The sequence below is a fragment of the Micropterus dolomieu genome, linkage group LG07, assembly GCF_021292245.1.
Source record: "Micropterus dolomieu isolate WLL.071019.BEF.003 ecotype Adirondacks linkage group LG07, ASM2129224v1, whole genome shotgun sequence".
Taxonomy (NCBI): Eukaryota; Metazoa; Chordata; class Actinopteri; order Centrarchiformes; family Centrarchidae; genus Micropterus; species Micropterus dolomieu.
Window position 1 is genome coordinate 5,222,666 of NC_060156.1, and position 20,586 is coordinate 5,243,251.

Consider the following 20,586-nt stretch of genomic DNA (forward strand, 5'->3'; position numbering starts at 1 on the left):
TATTTTATTTCTCTGATTCAAACTCCTCTGTACAATACATAGTCAATCTATTAATCTTGCTTGGAAAATTCTTTATTCATAAATCAAAATTTATGAAGAACAAACCTCTTTTCAATGTTTTTAAATTTGACTTAAAAAATTATATAGTCTGTATTTCTGGACTGAAGAGTAAATCAGCATCAAAATGTTTACAACATTTATCTAATATAACTTTATAATTAATTTAACTGATATTTATTGTTTGACACTCTGGCTGTATACTTTATTTTTGTTTTATAATTTTTTTGTTTGTTTCTTTGTTATTTATTTTTTTCACTGTCTCTGTTTTTTGTTCCTTATAAAAACGTGAACTGTAACTATACAATTCTTGTAATAAAAAAAAAAAAGAAAAATAAAAAAGGAGCAGGCGGGAGGAAATTATTATGACAAGACTAAGAGTAGATCACACAGGACTGAATGGCACCTTGTTTTTATTGGGGAAAAGGAATAGTGAAAAATGTGAAAACTGTGGGGTTAAAGAAAATGTTGAACATATCATTTTGCACTGCATATTGTTTGAGGTGGAAAGACGGATATTTCAAGATAGGGTTCAGGAAGCAGGGCGGGAATGGAATCTGATGGGGGTATTGGGAACAGAAGGAGAAGAAAAGGGTATAAGAATCACCAGGAAGGCATTATTTAAATTTCTTAAAGACACTGGGTTGGTGAACAGAATATGAGAGCACCTTATTGAGGTTGATAGCTGAGTGATATGATGTTACACACTCCAGTACAGTAGGTGGCGGTATGCACTTAAAAGTTGTTTGCAATCCGCCATTAAAGAAGAAGAAGAAGAAGAAGAAGTATTATACTGAACTCTTATTCTTCGCGCTCTTCGTGTGTTTTTATCCTCACGGGGACCCTTAGTGCACGTGATGATCAGCTGACGGAAGCCGGAAGCTTTCAGAAAGCAGACAACCATAACAAAAAGTCTTCATACACTAAACTTGAAGTTTGCAGTTATTTATTGTTGATAATGGAGTCGACCCTCGAACAGCATCTTGATGACACGTAAGTTAATACCGGTCCGTGTTTGAGTTTGTATTTTAAATGTTGGGACGTCAAAGGCAGATAACTAATCGCGATTTGTTTGTGTTGTTGTTGGCAGCATGAAAAATCCAGCAATTGTCGGTGTGCTCTGCACGGATGAGCAAGGACACAACCTGGGCTGTAAGAAAACACCGAGTTACTTCTTCATAGTCATGTCTGAGGTTTTACAGGAAAATGCTTCCCGAAATAAATTACACCAAACTGGCCGTTAACTCTAGCCAGAGATAGGGTTAATTATCGATCAGTAAAATTACTCTAACAGACCTTTTATGTAAACAATCGTCCCAATCCCCTAAAATCAGTACAAATGCTTCCGGTAGAAAATGCGCGTTTCTACACGTGAATAACACAAACAGCTAACTAACTATGAGTCATAATTAGTCCACTAGTTAATAACTTCATGTTACTTGTTTACAGTTTCTCTCAATTTGATAATCACATTTTCAGAAACAAATTTCATTCCTAAAACATTTTCTGAAATTTCCAGTCACTTAATTTTCTACTGGGCAGCAGCACAACACCTCATTCGTCCTGCGAAAGGCCGCTGCACTCACTCAAACTGAAGCCGATTAGTCGATGAGTTGGATCTACAGCAAGGCCTTTGCAGCTATTGTTTAAGTGGTCTTAAAGCAAATAATCACTCGATCCAGCTTCTAAAATGTGAATATTTCCTGATATTCTTGGCATTATATGATAGTAAACTGAACATCTTTGGGTTTTGGACTGTTGTCGAACAAAACAAGGCTTTTTAAGACATTACCATGGGCTCTGGGAACTTAGGATAAGCTTTTTTTCTTGCTATTTGCTGATAATCTACAGAGGAGCCGGCTAATCGAGTCAACAATGGGTATATTATTTGATAATGTAAATAAACCTTTGTTGCAGTCCAACTCACAACAATTAACTTGAGAGAGTCTCGTCACAACCACCATGTCCCTTTTTATCGTTACTTAAGCCAAGGCAGCCAGATGTTTGAATAGTGTCAGTATGACAGAAGACACTAAACTAGGGTTTCTTTATGTCATTTCTTATTGAGACTTACATGGAGCAACCCAAAGTAAAATATAATCTACAGCCAACAGATTGAACTCATGTCAGGGAAACATCAGTTTATTCATTTGCCTATTCACTGGTTTCTCATTGTCCAGTGTTCACCTTTCTGGTATGTCCCTGGTTCACAGTGAGCACCGCATATGCACTGTCATATGTAACAGAAATGTCAAATTGATAATAGAAAAAGACAAAGGTATCAAAACACATCTCTATACAACACATTCTCGCAACAAGAACACCCTTTGCCATGATGCAGCCTTTTCCTACATGTCTCTGCTGTTGTCAGAGACGGAGTAGAGTCCCTGTCCTCCCTCTGCCTGGATTCCACCGGGCACGGCTGCATCGTGTGTGGTACCTACATAACACTTAGTTTCAGACAGTGAGCACACCTGAAAGTAACAGTTACTATATAAAAGCAGTGTGATCAATTTTGATCACATAGGCTATTACCTGAATATAGCTGTCATGAGAAAAAATAGATGTGTTAATAAATGATAATATAGTGATTTTCATTTGACAGTTACGCGGAAGCAACTAAGAAAAACTGTAGGTAAACTATCGTTAGCTCCCTTGAAAATCTCAAATCTTCAAAACCAAGTACGAATGCTTCAAACGGTAAATGCACGTTTAAAAAAAGTTAAGGTGTGTATAACACAAACCACTTGCTACTCCCCTTGTTGTGTCAACCTTTGTCATAATCTGTACAGAGTCAATCATATTCCCAGAGTTAATAATTGTTTTTTACTGGGAATTTCTCGTTGAGAAATCAGTGTTCAGTAACCTTGGTGGTAAAACATTAAACACATTTAAAGCCCCCTCCAGCCAGTTTTAACTGCCGTTTTTGGTGAACGTTCTTTCTCAAACAGAAGAATGGGGGTGTGGTTAATAGTCGGACGTAATCAATTACCATGACAACCAGAAACTGACCGGCTGGAGTGTTCGCTAACGATATGCTGTGTTAACATTACTACACTGTAAAGTTTAATACACTTTACTGTCTGGCAGGAGCAGCTATTACTTACCCATGATCGAAACTAATGTGCAAGTATCAGCTGTCATCAATCATACACGCACTGCACATGATAACTCCCACTACCTTTTATGGTGCACTTACTTTCCCGCTGCGGGGGTGGGGGGGTCAACTGTGCTATTTTTGTCTATACAGTTACAATACAACCGTATACTTGATCTTCTGCATGTAAAGTTGACTTGTGAATTTTACTAAGAGGATAAATAGTAAACTGGAGAGATTAAAACGGAATTCTGTTTATGTAGGCTATCAGATATTTTCACCAGCTTTAGCTGTACATATTATGTCCCTATAGTACTAAGCATGTTATACAGCTTAGGCAGGCCTAAGGCAGGCACATTATGAAGTCCTTACCTTTATTTGTTGTGTCCTGAAGAATGGGGTATTTAAGCATTTTATACAGCCTCATTAGGTTGACAATAAAATTAATCACATTTAATGTAATCTAATATTCATGAATTGCAATTAACAATAACACAAACACAAGATTGGAACTTTTTAAAATATTTGTGTTGATGCACCAAATGGGTATGGTCAAAATGAAACAGAAGACTCAACAGCAAACCAAAGCTGTACAATTCTCAAGTTTTTATTAATAGAAAATATTTTAAATAACAATTACTGGCTCTACATGAAAATACCCACAGACCATTCTTTTGACTGAGTACAGTGACAAAACAAAATAGTTTCTTGCAATGTTGAGAACATCAAAAGTCACACCTCCAGCGTTGGCAGAGACATATTTGTTTATTAGATTTCATCTAAATCTCTCTTTTAGAGATGCTTTTTAGATATCTTACAAATAGACAAATGTGAGTATGTCTTTGGCTGAGGATAATATTAATTGTAGGACTGATCTAGCTTTGCCTTCATTAATAAAGATCTTAACCTGTGAACCAAGACTTCTGTGCTGGTTTCACATTTATGTCCAGTGTTAAACCGTTAACCGACAAAGGCCGACTGCCTCATCCATCCATGAGGATCTTTTGGCCGATCTGCTAAGCGGGGAAGGTGCAGTGGACTCCATGAGGGCTGATGCGTATATTGGGGAAAGAAAAAACATGTTTGTAGAATATAACACCATCACAGCAACCTCTCAGCTACCATTGTGGTAGAAATGCAGAACTACTGAGAGAAACCTGTGGAAAAGGCAGATCATGCAGTTCACAAGTTGTACATGTGTGAAAAAAGCCAGAAGTAAAGACAACACAGAACATTTGTAAGACCAAATTCTTTATGTATTGTGAGCCAATGCTGCCACCTTGTGACTAAAAAGTGGCATTAGCTTTTGTTTGCACAGAATATCCATGTATACAATCCATCCATCCATCGTCAACCGCTTATCTTGCGTACAGGGTCGCGGGGAACCATGTATACTAGTTTCTGTTAATAAGATACACCAAGCTAAAACTGTTGCAGTCTAGTAAAACAGCCCTGTAATAAATTATATCTTCATGAAGCTAGTAATATTTTTTGTAATTGTAAAATGTCTTGTTCATGTGTTTTTACTCTTAATCTCCAAAATAATAATAATAATAATCTTTATTTGTAGAGCACTTTTCAAAAACAAGTTACAAAGTGCTTTAACAAGTGTAAAGACAATAATACCCAAAAGACAATAATACAAAAACAATACAAGATAAAAGCATGAAAACATTGAAAAGACTAAAATGCATGTTTAAGATAAATATAAAATTAGTAAAATATAATAAAATAAAAGGGATAAAATAAAGTTAAATAAGATCGGGAAAGGCTCTTATATAAAAGTATGTTTTAAGAAGGAACTTAAGAGTTCACTGACTCAGCTGACCTGATTTCCTCGGGCAGTCTCGGGGCCCTGACAGCAAACGCTCAGTCCCCTTTAGTTTTCAGTCGAGACTCTGGAACAGACAACAGACTTCTGCCCGAGGATCTCAAGGTACGTGCTGGTGCGTATGGGACTAAAAGTTCAGAAACATAACAAGGCGAGAGGCCATGAAGAGCTTTAAAAGTGATCAATAGAATTTTAAAGTCAATTCTAAAACATACTGGGAGCCAGTGTAATGAAGCTAAAATAGGAGTAAAGTGGTCATATTTCTTTAGAGCAGATTGTTCATTAATCTGAAGGTCTGCGGCTTCCCAAGTCTGCAGGTATCCTTGGCCAAGATACCGAACCCCAAATTGCTCCTGGTGCCGTCGGTGAAGACTAGAAAAGTGCTACATAACAACAAGTACAGTCCATTTACCGGTTACCAGCAGCAGGTTAGCTTAGCTTAGCACAAAGACTGGAAACGGGGGAAACAGCTACCCTGGCTCTGTCCAATGGTCACAAAATACACCTACTAGCACCTCTTAAACTCACTAACATGTAGTATGTCATTAGTTTAATCTGAACAACACGTGTACAAACAACCCCTTTTGGTTTCTGTGCTGGACTATTCTTGGCAGGGCACAGTAACTTCCTGGGGTCCTGTCGGCACCACGAGGTTGCTAGGCAAGCTAGACTAAGCTAACCGACCATACAGACATTAGCGGTATTGATCTTTTCATCTAACTCGCAGCAATAAAGTAAATGAGAATATATCCCTAAATGCCTAATTAATTATTTAAAGGAACTATCCCATTAAGTGCCTGTTCAGTCAGTTTTGGTGAGGGGGAACATGTGTACATTGTTCCTTCATTTTCATGCATTTATCCTTTGTTTTGTCAACATTTTCACATTACATATTTTTGCAGCAGGAAATCCAGCGGAAAAATTTTTAAATCCCAGTTAAATTGGCAATATTACAAGTGAGTCAAACTAAGCTTAGAGCGAATCAATAATGTGTCCCATCTTATAGATTTGATAAACCATTTTATAAGGGAATGTTCAAGGCAGCTTAAGGCAGCTTGTGCAGAATAATCATTTCGTTTTCCCCCTCCTGTATAACTGGCTTTCTACAGTCAGACCACAAGAGGGCAATGTTGATTCATTGGTAAACTCTCTTCAGTTTTGGTGCATTTTGAATGAACATTTTGTTACAGACCTGACGTGTAGACAATGGGGACTCTCTAATCTGGATTATTTCCTTTTTACAAATACAGCTGTGTATTTGGGTGTTTGAGCAAAGGCCGTAGAACACTGACCTGCCCACTTGTTGCTTATTGGTTCTTGCAACAAAATAAGGCCTTAAAACAGGATATGACCACATACAAAAACATGGACACAAACCAGATTCTTCTGAAATTACATGTGTGTCAAGACAGGAAATAGCTCTGGGACTTTTTTCACTGCCCTCACATATCAGCATAACACTCTCTCATTGCAACTAAGCTCTAAGTAAGTCAAACACACAGAGAAAAAAAAACAAACAAAACAAGGAAAGGGTGATCTGCATTGAGTTTAGCATTTGATGTCCTAGAGCAGTTTAACTGCTGTTACCGCTACTGAATCTTACATTACTTTTTATCCAAAGACATCCTGGTCTATCTCATAAAAATAGAATAAACAGAAGTAAACCTGGAGTTACCTTATAACTCGAACCAGCTCATGAAAGGCTTTGTCCACGTTCATTGGAGGATCCTTGGCACTGGTTTCAATATAAGTTATCTGAAGAAGCAAGCAGAAATATTCCAAAAGGAAGCATCAGTGGTATTAGTTACTACTGACACGTCGCTGAAATATGAAATAAACCAAATGGTTGAACTACATAAAAATACTGTATAAAGTATACCAACATACAGTACAGGGAGGATGGAACCAGTAGAAAATCACATGAAGATGGAACCCGTATTAGTGAAAACACAATCTTTAATTCACTCTCACCACAAAACAAAGACTAAGACTGATGTTCTCTCACACATGGTCATGGAAATGACACCGATCAATCAACTGTGTCTGATGTTCAATTCTAGTTTTATTCTGATTTAGGAGTGAATTATTTCAGATACAAGAACACACCGTTTCCTCTTATTGCTGTTTCAGAAATGCTTTCATTGTCCCAGGTTTCCACACAAAGTCTACAATGAGCGAAGGACACTACTTACGTTATGTTTTGCAGCCATCTCTTGGCCCTGGTCAGTGGTGACCTTTCTCAGATGAACCAGGTCCACTTTGTTTGCCACCAACACCATGGGGAAGGCCTCCCTGAGAGGAACAGCACACACACACACACACACACACACACACTCTCTCACTCAGGTATTTCTGTATAACTGAATAATGAATTTCCAAACCACTTGCTGTGGTTGCATTTTTGTTCCATTATTGACTATTGTCAGTCACCGTCAGAGAACAGACACTTCCTCTACTCTCAACAACTGACATTCAGAACACAACAGCCCAAACTTTTGGAAACAAATCCGGCGTTCTGCCCAACTGGTCTGCAGCTTGAGGAAAAGTGAGGCAAGGGTGAGATCCTTATACTTAAACCAGTCTAATCCTGAAAAATGTGATGCAACGTTACCATGTCTGCTGGGTCAGCAAAACTCAAACTGACATGACTGAGGCAGGCAAAGTTTGGCTTTAAATGTTCCTCAAAGTACTAAATATATTAAATATTTAAAATTTTAGTGTGTGTGGTCCTTAAATGGGTCATGCGCACTGTTAAATCAGACCACATCAGATGATGATGTGACGGCACTCACAGTTTAAAAGTAATTTCTTACTGGGTCTTATTTTTGGAGTTTGGGCCTAAATTTCTATTGTTTCATTTTAGACTTCACTGATGCAGCACAATCTTGAGAATGGAGTTCAACAAGGCAAACAACATTAGTGGTAAGAGGATCATAAACAAACACCCAGTTTTACCACATTGTAAATGTCTATTACGTCCAACAGAGCTACTTCCTCTTGTGGAAACTTTGGCTTCCGGGTACAGTAACTTTTGTTTATTCTATTTAACATAGTTAGACACACACACAGATTCCCAATGCAAAGACTGATTGTACTGGCCATTTTGAAGGAATCCGCTTTCGTTTTAGCTTCCAAATAGTCTTGTTTAAGACACTTCAACCAGTCTGATGACTCCAGTGATGCTACAGCGTTCCTTAATCAGTAAAATCTTATCGTAACCAAAAGATGAAACTAAAAAAAAAAAAAAAAAACAAACAAAAAAAAGACATTGTAAAAATAGACATAAAAGAGGATGCTAAACACATCATAACATATTTCACATCATCATTTATTGTGTGTGGCATCACACACACACACACACACACACCCCAAATTCTTTCTCTGGAGTTCTTGACATGTTTGTTCTTCTTTTCAAGAGGTTTCTTTTCAAGGAAAATTACTGAGCAAGCATTCTAGGGCCCTATGAAATCAGATACATTTTTTTTTTTTTTTAACAAATTCTGCATTTTCTGTTTAAATTTTTCTGAATTCTGTGTACAACTTACAACGCATTTTGTCATCAGAAAGAGTGTGTAATCATGTGATAATAATAATAATAATTTTATTAATTAATTATTAATTTTATTTGATGGCACCTTTCATGACACTCAAGGTCACCTCACATCATAAAATGTCAACAATTCAATAGGAAACATTTAATTAGTATAATTTGTTTTGATGCATCATGGAAATATGCATTTAGAAATCTTCAAACATGTATACAATTATTTATAGGGACAATTTACAGTAAATGCATTGCAACAATGCAATGCCCTTACTATTAAATAGGTTAGAACTCAACTACTGAGGTTTCTTCCTACACTTCTTCTGCAGGACAGCCTCCATATGCTGCTGAACACAGTAATAACTGAGTCTGACGGAGGCTACTCTCACAGCTTAAATCCGGTGAAAAAAATTTGCTTTTAATGCTAGGTGAAACACTGACAGCAATTCTGTCTTCTGTGATTTGATTTTCAGCAACAGTGTAAATGAGTTTACATTAAATCATAATTTCGCTGAGGAGTCAATTGACATGAGTTTTCTATATCATTTCCACGTCCTTCATTTTCTTCTGTTGTGTGCATGGAAAAAAAAAATGTTTTCTGCTATGTATTACTCAGCTGCGCTGTTGTCACCTACCTGTCTTTAACCCGTAGTATGAGTTGATGGAATCGGTCAACGTGTTCAAAGCTGGCCTTGTCTGTCACAGAGAAGACGATGAGGAAACCATCTCCTGTCCTCATGTACTGCTCCCTCATAGCACTGAACTCCTCCTGGCCGGCTGTGTCCAGCACTGCGAAGATGGAGGGACATATACAGTACAAGCCACCTTATATATTTAAATGTGCTTTTCAGTGGCAAACTGCTCATTTAGACATTGTTTTTATTTTATTTCTTATTGAACCACCTACACACCTGATTCCATTCAAGCATGTAAAAAGACAATGGTGAAAGCTGCGATAAAATTGTCAAACCCCTCTGAACCAGAAACATTGTTACATCTATTTGCTAGGGAATATAAACTGGCCCAGTGTGCAGTAATCGTTGTACAATGAGATTGTTCAATTTTGTTATTGTGACCTGTTTAAATTTTCCGCAAGTACACGAATAACAGTTCTTTTGTTTCCTCTACGAGTTGTGTGGTCAATTCCACCCACGCACTCTCATAATCCTAAGAGAAAGAGACTTGCACATTTTGGTGATCCTGTGACCCAACAATGGCTTTTCCTCGAGTGTCCCCTTCAGGCCTTGGCTACCCTTACATAACAACTGAGTCAGGACAACTTCCCTGGCCTTGGCAGAGGTCATTAATTGTCAGTACTTCATAACAGAATGTCAAAAGTTTACACAAAGATTTGTTCCCATAAACTTTAAAACTGAAGTCGTTTTCTAATTCTTTCCAGAGCTTCATGTGTTTCCAACATAAATTGAACACTTTATTGAGGGAAGGATGAAATCATGGAATGATCATTTCTCCCACATGCAACAACTATAGCAGTGCCTTTTTGTCATTAATTCTTTCAGGGAGTTGCTCAGTGTAGAGAACAGCTACTGCAGGAATGCAGTTAAAAGCTAAAAAAGAACAAATACAAACGTTCACCCATTGATCAATGATGGAAAAAGGAAAATGAATAAATAAAATGGAAGATTAGCATGGAGAGATTTCACATGCACATACAATTCTACTCACCATCCAGTATTGCCCACTGTCCATCTATCTCCGTGTGTTTAAGGTACGAGTCCTCTATCGTGGGATCGTAGTCTGGCACAAAGATCTTCTGGAAAAATTGGATGGTGAGGGCACTCTTCCCAACGCCACCATCCCCCACCACCACCAGCTTGTACGTTGGCAGGTTGTCACTTGGCACGGCGCTGGTCGCCATGGCTACCTCAACAGCAGCGGTAAAGGTGGGAAGTAGGGTAGTAGGTGGCTGATAGGAGGAAAGGGGGGGGGGCGGGAGAGAGAGAGACATCTGTAAGAGCATCCTGCGGGTGAAGAGAGATATACAAAACCAAATAATGTGTGCAGAGCAGAGCTCGGCCAATACCCCTTCTTACTAAAAATACAGAAACGATCAATTACTTAAAATCAGTTTACCCCCAGACATATCATCACAAAGCTCCAACCTACCAGGAGCTCAAACACAATGAGCAGATATATTTTGCAGCAATTATTTCACATTTGGGCATTTCTCCCAGTAAATAGGAGAGTTTCTGTGTGTCTGATATGAATTTGAATTCGGGGTATATTTGGGAAATGTTTGCAAAGTGTTTTTGTCTTAGTGTTTTATATTTGGGGCATGAGGTTAGAAAGTGCAGCTGTGTCTCTACCTGTCCCCTGTCACACTGGGAGCAGAGTCTCCCCTCTTGTGGTAGCCAGCTCTGTCTGTGGCGACCCTTTTCTATGTCCAGGCAGTGTTCACTCAGTTTGTATGTTAACATGTCAACATTTTTCTTAGTTTAGGACATTTTATTGTGCTCAGGTAATTTGCCAGTGTGAATTCTCTTTTTAGGGTCAGGTAACATTGTAATTTACATTGTGTTTTGGTCGTTTCTTTCCAGTGTTCAATATATTTTTCCTTTTTGCTTGTTGATAATTTGGTTTTGTCTGCTTGAGTTGGTGTTGCTGTCCTGAGGCTGTTGGGGACTTGTTACTGCAGAGAGCCTCGGGACCATCTGGCTGGATTAACAATGGAGAGGAGGGAGAGCGAACAGGGGAGAGCGGTATTAAGGTTTTTTTGTTGCAGCTGCTCTTTCATCACCATGGAGACCACAGACCACAGCTACGAGTTGTGGATCAAGGCAGAAAGATGGTGGTGGGGGGGGGGGACTAGTACAAAAAGAGAAAGAGAGGCTAAAAGAGTTCAGCACCCGTTAAGTCACCTACAACACACACTTTTATAGTTGGATAACAGTAATTTAGATTCTAAGCTGCACCCACCAGAGAAAGACAACAAGCTGAATGACAGCTGTACACGGCAGTGGAACAACTGACAGAGAAGCTGATGTTTTTTCCAGTCCCTGTAATACAGTCAGTTGTCTTGGAGCCAACGTCCAGCAGCCATTACAGAAACTGCATCTTATGGGGATTCAAAGCACACTGACCTACACTATAATGATCCTGCTTAAGCAGGTAGTGCTAATAGGCACTAACCTGATTAGTGTGCAGGCAAGCACGCTGGAGACAAAGCCTCATGTTTTAAAAAGGGTTGCTATGTTCAGCTTTTAGCGCTTTAGTAGCTTCAGCGTGACATATAGGTTCTCCATTTTCTTCTTGAAACATTCATGAAACATTTTGTTCTTGAAACAGAACAACCTGCACAGTGTGTCAGGGGGGCACGCCAAGAACACGCTCGCTTAGCGCACCTGTGGCACACTGGGATGCTGGATGGGATCAGAAAGAATACATCATCATACATAAATACATTACAGGTTGGCATTTTAGAGGTTGTGAGAATCATGGCCAATAACACGTACCACTTTCATCCCCTTTAAAACACATGCCTCGCCCCTCCCCACGTCATGACACACAGACAGTCTCAGTTTTCCTCAGGGGAAACTTATTGTTGTCTGTTATGTATGATTTCAAACATGATCCTGGTAGTGATCCACAAATAAATTGGGATTTTGGACACTTTCTGGGAACGACACTACAGGTTTATTGAATGGGAAAGTGCAAACACGGCACAGCGCACTGCTCGGCGACCTCATGTGCACTCCGTAGTCAAAGTAGTAAAAGTAGTAGCAAAATAGTTGAACTTTTTAGCTGAACCCATCGACAGCGTTGTGTTAAAAAAATAGACTAACTTCTCAGAGTTAACTTCAACGCATTAGTGTTTTATATTTAGTTTTAGGTCATCTAACTTCTGATAGTGAGTTAGTTAAAATCGCCTTAATATCGGCGCATGAAAAATCGATCGCTGATCATCCATTCAATCGTCAATAAGCGATCCGATCGCCAATCGGAACAACCCTACTCCTCAGGGTCCTTTTCGTGGAGAATCTGAACTGCTTTCAATGTGTCAGCATCCAACACGCCTGTTGATTTGCAGTAGAAACACCATATAAAGTGACCAAATATTATGGAACCCAAGTGCGCTGGGTGGACCAGCTGGGTGGACAAGACACACTAATTCTTGGCCACCAACATTGCCATGCATTGCTGGACTATAGCATCACCACACCCTCTGTGTTCACATGAAAACTCCACAGGGCACTTTTAAGATACTGCTAATGCAAAGCTAACATTTGCTGCAGCTGCTGCTTCATATTAAGAAAAAAAAAAAATTTTTAGAAAAAAAAAAAAAAAAAACACAAAAGGCTTTTATTGTGAAGCAGCTACAGGAAATGCAGCTTCATTTGTCACAAACATTAGCACCTTACTGCTATTGTGATGAGAGTTGGTCAACCAATATCTAACAGCCAACATGTTTTCAATATGAGGAAGGATAGTAAGAGAAGCAGGAGCCGCAATAAAACTGCTTGGATGATGGGTTGTAGGAAACAGACCTCATTGTACTATAGTACAGAAAACCACTTGCAATGCTCTCACGGCGTTGCCTCTAATCATAGTCTCTCACAGCATTTATATCACATCAGTATGGGAGAGCAGCTAAAGCAGCCTTGGGTCAGCCTGGTTTGGCGAGTAGCAGAAACCATGCTAATGACGTGTACTCTCTGTAGCCCACTAGAACCACAGAACCAGCAGAGAAATGTGATGGCTTCAACACAAAGGGATAACTGTAGTTTGTAATTATGGCTTTTTTAAAAACAAAAATACACATCTTGCTAGAATATGAGAGGTTTAACAGAAGAGGAGAGGATTTCTTTCCCAACACAAGTGAAGTACAGTAGAGGCTCGATATTTAAAAAAAAAAAAAAACATTTGCAAATGATTCAGATGCGTTCTGTACTTACACTTCAGGGAAACCGCTTATACAGTACTCAGCAACGCAATCTGTCATACATTAATACAGTAATACCGTGTAGTAAAAATCACTTAGAGCAGTGACTTGGAAGCTTTATCATGCTGTTGTGGCAAAAAGCCCACACTACAGCTGGCCTTAAAGTGGCTACAGAAAGAATGAGACATGGGAGGGAAGCAAGCGAAGAGAGGAGGGCGAGAGACACCGGAAACAGAAGAGTGAGGGAGAGGAAGCCAGGGCACATGAGGACAGAGTTGACAGAAATGTTACAATGTGGTGTGAAGTCGACACAATAGACACCACAGTTTTACCGTTTTCCTTCTACAAAAGGAAACTTCCTTCTACGATGAAAGTTCTCTGTCCAGACATAAAATTCAAACATGTTATAAAAAAAACAATCTTTTTAAAGAGTGCGCAAATGATTAGAATCATTAAACACCACCTAATGTGCAATTTTATCCATGAACTAGACTTGGCCCACACTGTAATGGACTCAACTTGGTCCAAAGTGTCATGACACTTAAATCGTCTTTTGACATCATCTTAAAGACTTATGTTTTGTGATTTGATAGGGACAGCTTTCCAACGCATGTATCACATTGTTTATAGCAGATGCTATTACTACTGATAGCCAACATTTTTAGATTGTAGTCAAATCCAGGTTGAAGTCAAATTATCAATCAAATCAAGCTAACTTAAAGGATCCCCTGGCTATTAGTAATGCTATTGGCTAATGTTTTTATGAGTGGGTCCCCATGTTGTGCACGAGGACGCACATGCATGTGAGCAAGCACCAGGGCGACAGAATACACATTCCTGCTGCCAGTTTTACTTTTGGTCACGCATAGAGAAACGTTGTAGTGCAAAGGCAAAGACTTTTTTTTGTTGTATTTTTTTTTTTTTTTTTATATAAACGGATTTGTAAATGTTTTGAGGAAGGAAATAAACTCAATACTTCTGTAAGGCCTCAGGGAAACTGTGAGTTATAGTGAGAAACACTGAATGTAAACGCAGTTTTGACTGTTTAAAAGAAAACTCATTTAAAATATCCACATACAAAGAAAAGACCTAAATGTTCACCAACATAAATTACATATCCCAAGCAAGTCTCTGCAAATTTATTTCCATAAAAAACTGATTTAAAATTCAAACAATTGCTGCCTGGAAATGTATAAATGTATGGTCTGTTTTAAAAAACATTTTGAGTGTAATGTTATGCATTAGGCTTAGGTAGAATTTAGAAATGCAGACAGTATGACTGCTGTTTCTATTAAACTGATACGGAGATGCTGTATTGAGGTGATATTTTGTAGGTGGGCGACCGTGTGAAACTGCCTGACATCATCTTCAGCGCAATAACTAAATAAATACCAAATAAAGCAGAAACAAAAAGCAGTTGAACAACACACACACACACACACACACACACACACACACAAAACACGCTTTAGCTGCAGCCATTATTCACTGACAAACTCTAGTACACTGTACAGTTACTGCCAAACTTCACTGCTCACCTTTTCCTCTGATGCATATTCACATCACTCTCTGCTGCTCGTTCTCTTTTTCTCAACCACACACTCACTCCTCACACTAAAAAGGACCTACTGTATAGCGCACCGCAAGTGGTGTGGATAAAGTTACAGGACCAGCAAACAAAACAAACTTTAATATTATATTTTATATATATATGGTTTAGTCCCGATGATAAAGGTGAGGCAGCCAAAACGGACGAAGCTCTGTGCACATCATCTCCGTTCAGCCCACTGATGTGTCATCCAGTCCTCCAGCAAGAATGAATAGAAGAAGATTATTTCCTATCTGTTCATTATTCTATGGGCCATAAGCATTTAAACCCAGTGAGTAGGCTAACTGCTTTGTGGCAAACCACTGATACAACCATCTGAAATAAAACTAATATATTTCATCTTACTGTGAAACCTTCAGATTTCTAGTTCTCATTAAACTGTTGCAACAGTCAAAAGCAGACAAAAAACACATTCACTCACTACCAGCACAACAACCCCGCCACCCACCCACGCACCCATTCCTCCTTCATCCACCAGGAAACAGCTGTCAGCTGGCTACAGTCCATCCTTTCCTGCCCAGCACAATGGAGGGAAGGAAGATGTTTCCTTCCGTTCCAAAGCCAGCCCGCCAAACAGTCAGTCTGCCGCAGTCAGCCAGCCAGGTTGGGCAAAGAATTTCCAAGCCAAATTCCTGATGATAAAAAGCCTCCTCAATCAGTCAGTTGGCTGGCTGTCAAAAAGCTCAAAGTAATGTCAAAGCCACTATAACATTTCACAAGACACTGCCTTGGACGTGTTCAGTGCTGTGCAGAAAAAAAAACAACAAAAAAAACCTTGAGAAGCATCATGAAATCACAGTACCTGCCACCACACACCATTCTGCGATACAAAAAATAATCCACAGAAACTAGTTCAAACCAAATTCCTTTGAGAGAGGAAGCTCGGTGGAGTCCAACCAAAGTTAGTCATCTGACCGATGTGGCTATATGGCTTTCCATAATGTTTCAGGGGGGTGACCAAGGCTGCAAAGGACATACTTACAGTGTTGTGCATTACACTTGCCAATGAGTCCTTTCCTCTCCACTTCGGCCTTTCATCCACACTAAGCTGGCATTTTCTACCCCTGAAAATGGAGCTTTTTGAAAACCCTCTCCAGAAGGAAAAATACGAAAATGGCTGTCTCAGAAATGGAGCTCGTCCAACAGTTATGTATGGCTGTTAGCCCTCACTAACAGCATGATCAGGTGCTTCTATGAAACAGCAACATTAATTTAAACTTTCTAACAAGCTACAGCTCTCTGTAAGTGCCCATTTTGTATGTCAGTAACTGATCATGTAATATTTGTAATAACATGATGCAGCAGTGTTGTCATTATAATTTAGGTTGTAATGGTACATGTATTTGTCCAAACGGTTCGGTACACGGCGTTCAGTTTGTTATGCGACTCCCTCGGTTTAGTATGTCCTGTGACCCCAAGAATTAGCCAAAATACTCTATTTATGTCAACTACTCACAAGCACAGAAATTCTAGAGGTTCAACCCGGGAAACCTTTTGGCAGTGCACCAGCTGTTGTCTATCAGCTAATTGGCTCAGCCCGGTTAGTCAAGCTCATGTAGTGTTGCTGCCTCCAAATGGCAAACACAAATGAGAGACCAGAGCTGAGATCCTCCTGTGACATTTAGATCCACTGCCCTGTTAGTTACAGCAAAAATGGGCAATGATTAGTGCCACACCACACCGGGGGGGGGGGTTCACATTTGTGTCCCCATCTGACAAAAGACAAGATGTGTGAATGGAAGAAAACAATAAGTTTATTAGGGATGCACCGAAATGAAAATTCTTGGGCAAAGCGGATTATAATGAAAAATTTGCTGAATACCGAACAAGTACATACACATTTTTGCCATTTCTTTTACCATCGCATAAATTCAATAGTCAAAATGTGCTTTTTACTCAGCGTTTCCCACAAGATTTGGAGAGACTATGGTGGGTGGGTCCGAGGCCCGAGAGGGTCCGGTAAAGTAAATAACATAATATGTTTTATACTTTACGGTATGTGAATAATCCAATTAATCTTATTTCCAAACTGTATAGACATCTTATTTTGAAAACCGGACGTTGTGTATCCTCGCACTAAATTCATCAACTCCGACCCAGTTTGATAAATAATGTTGTATGTGGTTCTTGTGTCGCATAACGTTTAGACTTCAAAGCTTCTCATCAGGTAGGACTCTCATACTGCAACACTTGTCTTTGTAGAGAGAGAAAATGACATGAAAAGTCGCTAACCTGCCTGTTGGCTCACTCTGGTCCGTTTCAGTTACCATAAAGGCTTGAATACGTGTGCACTCCAAATGTAGGTGCAGCTAGCTTAATCGCCTTCTCAGAAACGAGTGACAGAACCACTCAAAGCCCGTCAGACAGTTTGTTCCCTTTTCTAAGAAAAGTCAGGCACAGAGTGGATATGCTAGGAGACAATTCTGAGAACAGTGTCTGCAAAACGGCGATTTTTGTGTCTTTCTCTGACACTTTAAAATGCTTCCACACTGCCGACCATAGACTGTATATAAGAAGTGGCGCAGTCATTGTGACGTCACCCGTTGGTTTGTGGACTGCCGTTTTGAAGCCTCGAGTTTGGCACCTTGCCTTGCCACACCTTTGAGGTGGATGGATTATCTCGGCAAAGGAGAAGTGCTCACTAACACAGATTTTGACAGATTTGTTAACAATATTTGAAAGGAATAGGCCTTTTGTGTACATAGAGAAAATCTTAGATCTTTCAGTTCAGCTCATGATGAATGGGGGCAAAAAACATAATTGTTGCATTTATAATTTTGTTCAGTATATATAATATAATCATTGGACACCTTGTAGCGCACACTGGATGTGCAGCAGTGTAGCATATCAACAGGACTGCAAAGCATCTAAGTCATTGTATAAAGCTTCTTTTGTATGTTGTTTCACTTGATTCCTCCTCATCAAAAGTTTCTCCTCACCAAAGAAGAGAGTAAACCAGTGACATATTCTGTCAACTCGCAATGCCTCCCCGACGCTAAGAAAACTACTTTACAGGTGTGTGGTTTTACATTTAAAATAATAGAAGCAGCTGGCATGTTTTGAACTTCATATTTTGTCTTTACCGTGACTCCATAGAGCCCCGATGGACTCTTGAGAAATGGCTAGTAGCTGCCTTGGGAAAGGATAAAAGGAACTTCCCTCTTCACATGGGAACAAAGCAGCAACAAGTCTCACAGAACAGGAATAAAGAGGTGGTGCACACCCCAGCCTGTACTGTAGTGTTGACATCAACACTCATCGGTCATTCGAACGAGGCACTGAAACATTGTTCACCGAGTTCAAAATGTATTAAAGCTTGAAGCTGCTGTAAAGTGAAAACCTCTAGTCAAACTCAACCCCCCCCCCCCTTCTTGTATTGAGAGCTGATCTAAACTTTCATTTTACATTTGATTTTTCCATTTAAGAACTGGATAGTCCTATTTCATGAACTGTGCCATGGTGGACAAGAATATATATTTTCCTAAATTGATTTCGGTGTTCGGGGGCGGCACGGTGGTACAGTGGTTAGCACTGTCGCCTCACAGCAAGAAGGTTGTTCGAAGAAGGTGTTCGGCTTGATGAGTGAAAATAAAATTTTACCAAACAATTACGCCAACAACGCAGTCCGTGAAAGACAAAAAATTTGCCGTTTGCAGACACAGTTCAGCTGAATTGTCTCCTAGCACATCCACTCCATCTGTGGCTGACTTCTTAGAAAAGGCAAAAAAACGGTCTGAGCCGCTTTGAGTGTTTCTGTCACTCATTTTCGAGAATGCGATTAAGCTAGCTGCACCTAAATTTGGAGAGCACATGTATTCAAGCCTTTATGGTAAATCCACTTAAACGGGTCCAGAGGGAGCTGACAGGCAGGTAAGCGACTTTATCCTGTCATTTTCTCTCTCTACAAAGACAAGTGCTGCAGTATGAGAGTCCTACCTGATGAGAGACTGTGAAGTCTTCATGTTACGCGATATGAGAACCACGTACAACATTTTTTATCAAATTGGGTCGGACTTGATGAATTTATCCATTAAAGTAAATGGACACATGTAATTTACTTTACCGGACCCCCTCGGGCCTCGGACCCACCCACCATAGTCTCTCCAAATCTTGTGGGAAATAAAAAAAAAAAGCAGAGTTTTACTATTTAAATTTGTACAATGGCAAAAAAAAAAAAAAAAAAAAGTGAAATAACTTTGGTTCGGTGTTCAGTATTCTGGAAAGTTTTTCATTATATTCGGTTTTGGCTTTTCAAGAATTATCATCATTCCGGTGCCTCCCTAGTTTAGGGGCCATCTCGGTCTATGAGCTGGAGGCAGATACAAAAAAGGACCCCAAAATGTCTTTACCAGCATCAATATTGGCGATATCCTTCAATTATTAATGTGGTCAAAAAAGCATGTCATTACTCGCATGGGCCTTATTTCTTCCACCATGCTTGCCAACATGGCATCACATTTACTTAAGATGTTTTCGTCACAGAATAACATGGCTCTCTGGATGCAACTGTAGCACCTCCTTCACCAGTCCAGGGTGCAGTAAGGTGCAATCTGCCCAATTTAGCCAGAGTCTTATTGTACAGGGTTGTTTCCTTCATGTCTTCCAAACTTATTTAACGATTTTTAATACCCTGTGCAACATTTGTCTGATAGGACAAAGTGCAAATATAGCCTAACAGGATGCTGTATAGTTGATCACATGATTGTGGGTCATCATAACGATGACTAACTTGGCACAGCCTCCAGTCTCACGGCATTGTTTGAGAACCCATTTAGCCATAAATTACATTGATGTCTTTTTTCATAATACTATGTCTTTCTCAGAAATTCTTTGTGGATAAGGCTGCCATTCACACACACACACACACACACACACACACACACCCCAAATATCTTACTAATGTACTGTGACTTGCTTGGGGCTTTTCCTACTCTGACCTTTCCATTCATTCATTCTGATCATTTTACATTTTCTTCTGGCTATTTAGGACTTTCAACCAGGACACAGGATGCCACGAGTGAACCACTACCAGGCATCAGTGACACTGAATGAATGATTTAGTGTTCATGACTGTACATGAACAACTCATTTCCAATTTCATTTGGGAGGAAGGGACAAATGCAATAAGGTAAGAACACAGTATGTTTTTAAAAAGGTCAAAAATCACTGGTTGATTATGAAGAAGTTATTTTTGAACGACAACAACCACATAACCTACCATTAGTCTACAGCCGTGTTTCCCAAACTTAGGGTTGGGACACAAAATGGGTCGCAAGACCATTTCTATTGGGTCGCCAATTGGCAGATTAAATTTCAATAACAGTGTTAAAATATGTAAATTATTTTTTACTACACGCCTCTGTTCAGCTCAGATGCTGTGTATGGTTTTCTCTCCCTCTTCTCCCTAACCTGATCTTCTGTCCACATTCATACAGAATTGTATGTCTTTAGTCTGCGATCTGTCCTCCGATGTCCATCTTACAATGTCTAAACTAAAATACAAGGGCGGGTTTATTAATGTTGGCTACACCAAAGCAATTCAGAAAGG

The 20,586-nt window shown here is 39.5% G+C and overlaps 1 protein-coding gene across 2 annotated transcripts in view; it reads right to left on the minus strand.

Annotated features, from left to right (window-relative positions):
• Positions 1-20,586, minus strand: part of mrasa (muscle RAS oncogene homolog a) — a 28,389-nt gene that overhangs the window by 4,609 nt on the left and 3,194 nt on the right. Inside the window, exons 1-5 of one of the 2 annotated variants that reach the window (XM_046053695.1) lie at positions 16,021-16,388; positions 10,216-10,456; positions 9,165-9,318; positions 7,178-7,277; positions 6,661-6,740 (exon numbers count right to left, since the gene is read on the minus strand). In XM_046053695.1, the coding sequence (XP_045909651.1) occupies positions 6,661-6,740; positions 7,178-7,277; positions 9,165-9,318; positions 10,216-10,456; positions 16,021-16,032 (587 nt within the window). In that variant the 5' untranslated portion in view covers positions 16,033-16,388. Of the gene's footprint in view, positions 1-6,660; positions 6,741-7,177; positions 7,278-9,164; positions 9,319-10,215; positions 10,457-16,020; positions 16,389-20,586 lie in introns of those variants that run through there. The other variant, XM_046053696.1, reaches the window with a different exon arrangement.